Here is a 5404-nt window from a genome sequence, read left to right as displayed (position 1 = left end):
TGTACCAGTAGCTATGTGTTCTCTCTCTCTCTCTCTCGTGTTCTTGAGGTGGTACGATCTTGATGTATCGCGAGCTTTGCTATTATAGTTGGATCTTATGATGTTTCTCCCCCTCTAATATCTTGTAATGGATTGAGTTTTCCCTTTGAAGTTATCTTATCGGATTGAGTCTTTATGGATTTGAGAACACTTGATGTATGTCTTGCATGTGCTTATCTGTGGTGACAATGGGTTATCACACGATCCACTTGATGTATGTTTTGGTGATCAACTTGCGAGTTCCGTGACCTCGTGAACTTATGCATAGGGGTTGGCACACTTTTTCGTCTTAACATTCCGGTAGAAACTTTGGGGCACTCTTTGAAGTTCTTTGTGTTGGTTGAATAGATGAATCTGAGATTGTGTGATGCATATCGTATAATCATACCCACGGATACTTGAGGTGACATTAGGGTTTTGGTTGATTTGTGTCTTAAGGTGTTATTCTAGTACGAACTCTTGAATAGATCGATTAGCACTACACCACAACACTACATCCCCAACAGCCAGGTTGGTGGGGAATACAACTTGTTCCAACAGACAGTCGGTCGGCGACTGCTTGATGGCTATGGAATATCTTTCCCGACCAACAGTCTGTTGGGCCTACCATGGGCCTTTCCCGACCAACAGTCTGTTGGGGCAGCTACGAGCCTTTCCCAACCGACTATTGGATAGGGTATTCTTTCCCATTCAACATTCTGTTGGGCCTAGCATTAGTCTTTCCCAACCGACTACAAGACGGGGTTTCTTTTGCCAACCAACAATCAGATGGGGTTTTTTTTTTGCCGAATAACAGTTCATTAGCATTTTGTTTAGCCAACCACAACTTCAATTAACATATGGTACTGATTGTCACATACATATAGTTAATGTGCTCTAAGCATAATCACCCAAACACCATACATCAGGCTCACATCGGGACCATCAAACATTTTTTATTCCATTAAGTAATTGACACATACATACATTTCAATCTGTTCTAAACAAAACCACTGAGACACCATACATCAGGTTTACAAAAGGACAGCCAAAAGATGCAAGTATGAGACATCAGTTATACAAAATGAAAGCTAAAACATCTAGTTGACGTGGATCGTTGGCTTCATGGTTCCTTGTGAGTGTAGTCGTTCTGTTTGCTTCCTGCAAAAGTTAATCAATTCGCAATTATAATACACTATTTGAAACTATACTACAGTACCAAAATCAACATACAGGATCATCGCATTCTCAAAAGTATAAATAGTAATAAATACAGAGAATTCAATAATCATGTGTTAACAGTAACGTTGATCCTCAGTTGAGATTGTTAGCACTAATCTCGATATTTTGTCTCCGCGTACTTATTTTGCTTTCGTTATGCATGTAACATAGATGGTCTACGAGAATATAGTTGTCGAAGCTTAAATCGAGTGGGCGGAGGAGGTGAGATACCGGGCTGCCGTGCGATGCGGCGCACATGGTGAGATGCCGATGGCGGTGTGAAGCCGCGATGCTGTGCGATGCAGCACGCCCTGTGAAGCGGCAAGGCGCTTGACGACTGGAATGGCTGGACAAATATCAGCTAGAGGAGAATAGGCAAGTTAGTTTGTTTGTTAGCTGCATGGCTGCTGACCAGGTGTGTGGCCGTTAAGTGGAGCTGCGCAAGTGGACATGCATGCATGCAGGGATTACCAAGTGCATGGAGTTAGTTGTGTGAGTGGGCGTGAGTTAGTGCCTAGACGTGACGTTAGTGGCCGGATGTGGCGCCTGAGTGGTGCGTGAAGGTTAGCTCCCCATGTATATATAAGTTACAATGAGAAAAGAGAAAAGAGGCTGAGAGGGCTCGAGGAAAAATGAAGCATATGTGCTTTTCACCAGGAGACAAGGCAAAGTTAGTTTTCTCCATGGTGAAGTGTTTGTGTGTGTGTTTTCTGCCCTGGTGTGCGTGTCCTTGTGTTATTGAGAGAAGATAGAAACCACAAGAGAGATGTGAGAGGAAGAAGAGGTGCTGCCAGAGGCAGCGCCAACAGAGATCACCCCAGCCGGCCCACCATCTCCATAAGGATTTGATAGGTCAGCAAAGGCATTTGTTTCTTCTCTTTAAAAATAAGATATATTATTCTATTGGCATAGGCAAAAAATTGGAGTGCGCATGATCTTGAGGTAGCAGAAGAGTTTGAAGCATCTATTTGTGTTTATAAATTAATTCTGTAATATATAAATCATTGATTCGTCTGCATTTGTGTTACTGCCAGCATCTCATTCTGAACAGTCTACAGTTTGTGAAACCATTCTCATTGCAAAATTGCCAAAAACTAATAAGAAAACCCAACCTTCTTTTTAAAGGGACCTGCTTATCCACTAACTACAGTTACCTGAATAATTTTAGCATTCAAATTAGTAGCATTACCAAGCTTGGGTTCAATAAATAATTTTACATCAACTTAATTCAAAAGGATCAATCTAATATAGTATGCATATTAAGAAGTTACATCAGTTTGCAATGAACATCATTCCTATCCGCAGCAAGAGTTTTCAATGTGCACAAACCTTGACAAATGATGTCCGGTCGTCGGCTTGCCTCTCACCATACCAGGATGTGCGCCACTCAAAATTCCTGAACAATAGTGGTTGCTATTCAACCGAAACAGGAGGATTCAGGCTAACCAGCTGAAGCAGAATAAAAGATGCACCAAAACAAGCTAGAAACGATGTGCACACGTCAGCATGCATCCTTACAAAAGGAGCACGTAAGAGATTTCTTTTTACCAAAACGAATAAGAGAAAAGAATGGCGCTGAACTAAACAAAGGGAAGTAACCATAAGTTGAGCAATATTGTTAAAAACGACAATCAACAAAACTCATTGGAATAAGATTTAAATTACATGGTCGAATAAGATCTCCTTATCTCGATGAATCTCAAACTGGTATTTTGATATCTCAATAAATCTGAGATTCAGAGTTTCTAAAAGCTGCAATAATGCTTTACAAATTAGAGCTTACCTAAAAGTAAAGAATATCTTGCCCAGAAGCCGAGGTAGGGACTCATTGAGTATGAGTATGACTATAAACTGCAAACTGCACGCTAGCTCTAATCTTGGTTGAAAGTTTTGAGAGCCAATTCTGAAGGCATCAGACTGCCAGTACCTGCAACATCTCAAGTAATATGAATACCAGTTTTGTGTAAATCATGTACTAACATTAAAAATCAATGTTGAATTTACACAACCATACTGTCAGCAACAAAGGCATGAATGAAACAAAAAGAATGTGGCCTATCTTATAATAGTAGGAAGAGCAACATAAATCCATATTCTCCTTGCAATGTGGCTTATCTAATAAAAGTACGAAGAGCAAAATAAATCTATGTTCTCCCAGCATTCTATGGTGCATGTTCTGCCTTGTTTGTGAGCAGAAGAATATGCAGGCTACTGTGAAAGTCAAGCTGTGCCTAACAATAAACATTCCAAGTTTCAGATAGGATATGAACCAAGAAAGTACTGATTTTCTATACAGACATCACACTTGTGGTGATTTCCGCGAAGAGGTGCAAGTTGTTGGCGGCGTGGGATGGCTTGGGCTCCGAGTCCAGCATCGCTGCGGCGGCCTCCCACTCCGTCCAAGTGTATGGGATGCAAAGAAGAATCCTGGGAAAATATGGGATACATGAACTATTCTGGAAGTTACAGAACTACTGAATCAAATTTAAAGAGAAAATAAAACTGTAAAATCTATAGAAGCATGACTGTATAAATACAAACTGCTAGATATGTAATTTATCTTCATTCCAGAAAAACTGAACTAAGTTTAATATAGTCTTATGCTTGCCAGAATTCTACAATGCTTAAATAGAAGTCTTTGTGGAACCTGAAGCTAGTTTTCAGCGTTGTCCCTCGTCTCAAAGCACAGATATGTGGATACGTTTTTCTATATATTTATATATATATATATATGTGTGTGTGTGTGTGTGTGTGTGTGTGTGTGTGTGTGTATAAAGTAATGAATTTTCATATGATGAATACCCTTGTATTGACCTTCAGGCACACATAGCTTAATATGATAGTCTGGCAAGGCACACATAGCACACAAACTACAACTCACAAGCTCTAAAGTTCACAAATCAATCACAACCAGTTCATAAAAAATAGTAGCTAATTTAGGTTTCCTGCAACACTATTGAAAGGAATACCTGTAGCATAGATTCTTTTTTTCAGTAATAGCATCAAGCTTGTTCTTCTCAAGTTCTCATATCCAGAAATCACACGAGATGTACCTCTTAGACTGCATTGCCGGCTACCCCATTAGCAGATAGAGCCCCTGTTTTTGATGCTCTGCTTGTTGCTTGAGCTCGAGCTCACATCCAAAACGATGCTTGCTGGATAGAAGTACTATTCCAAGTCATGGCTGATCTGAACGGAAAAGGGAAAAGCAAATAAATCAACTAACGGCAGCACCGATTGGGAATGGGTGGAGAGGGAGAGGAGAGTGAAAATAACACACACCACCGGTGGGAGGGGAATCACCAGCAGTCAACGACCAGATCCTTCTTCGAACGAACCGGCGAGCGCAGATCGGAGGAAGCCCATGGCATGGTGGCGGTGGTGGCGGCCCCTGGGTGACGACTGACGAGCGAGGGCGCGAGTGATCTCTCTCGCAGGTGACCCACCTCTCCCTCCCCCCTCCCTCTCTCAGCCCCGGATCTGAGAGGGATGGCGGCGTCCACCACCGCGCCTTGGCCTCTCCCCGAACTCTAGCGCAGGGTTAGTAGTGTTTGGGGCCTAAGCAGTGGGGGTGCAGGAGGATGAAGGAGACAGGTGACGGCGTGGTGGAGACGGTGGGCGGTCGGCGGCGTGCGGGCGGCTAGCTAGCGGGCGGCGGCGGAGGGACTGCGTGAGAGGATTTAGGTTTGGGGGATTTGGATTTGGTCGTGGGCTCGTGGCACGTATCGAAGCCGAATGAAAAAATAGGTAGGAGGCTTGGCGCTAAGTTTTTGGCCCGCGCGCGCAAAGACGGGCCGGACAATTGGCGATGAGCAGTCGGTCGGCATTAATCCCCGACCAACAGTCTGATGGAGATGTAAGCTTTCCCGACCGATAGTCCAACGTGAAACATTCAAGTATTGCCGACCGACGGTTGGACACAATACATCAGTATTATCGACTAACAGTTAGATAGAAGTTTTCTCGACCAACAATCTGTTGGCAAAATTGACTTTTCCCAAGACACATCGGTAGGGAAATCTAGTGCGTGGTGTAGTGTAGAAAGAATAACTTTTAGGTGGATTCGTACCCTACAATAATCTCTTCGTTTGTTCTCCGCTATTAGTGACTTTGGAGTGACTCTTTGTTGCATGTTGAGGGATAGTTATATGATCCAATTATGTTA

The 5404-nt window shown here is 42.7% G+C and overlaps 1 protein-coding gene across 11 annotated transcripts; it reads right to left on the bottom strand.

Moving 5' to 3' along the window:
- Positions 1–943: 943 nt before the first annotated feature.
- LOC125529476 lies at positions 944–5008 on the bottom strand. Of its 11 annotated transcripts, none has more exons than XR_007292630.1 (6): positions 4522–5008; positions 4293–4428; positions 3023–3666; positions 2569–2652; positions 1471–1600; positions 944–1179 (listed from the first exon to the last, which is right to left on the bottom strand). XR_007292630.1 is itself a non-coding variant. In XM_048693886.1 (6 exons), exons 2-6 carry the CDS (start codon positions 4215–4217, stop codon positions 1119–1121), a joined length of 444 nt encoding a protein of 147 aa, XP_048549843.1. In that variant the 5' UTR covers positions 4218–4428; positions 4522–5006; the 3' UTR covers positions 944–1118. The 11 variants fall into 11 exon arrangements, 7 of the variants coding, with proteins under 7 accessions (XP_048549843.1, XP_048549845.1, XP_048549844.1 ...); XR_007292631.1 differs by lacking the exon at positions 1471–1600 and having other exon boundaries at positions 3023–3166; positions 3510–3666; positions 4522–5002; XR_007292632.1 differs by lacking the exon at positions 1471–1600 and having other exon boundaries at positions 3023–3166; positions 3534–3666; positions 4522–5000.
- Between the last annotated feature and the right edge of the window lie 396 nt (positions 5009–5404).

The sequence above is a fragment of the Triticum urartu genome, unplaced genomic scaffold, assembly GCF_003073215.2.
Source record: "Triticum urartu cultivar G1812 unplaced genomic scaffold, Tu2.1 TuUngrouped_contig_5629, whole genome shotgun sequence".
In the NCBI taxonomy this organism is placed as follows: Eukaryota; Viridiplantae; Streptophyta; class Magnoliopsida; order Poales; family Poaceae; genus Triticum; species Triticum urartu.
This window is presented reverse-complemented; position numbering and strand designations above follow the sequence as displayed.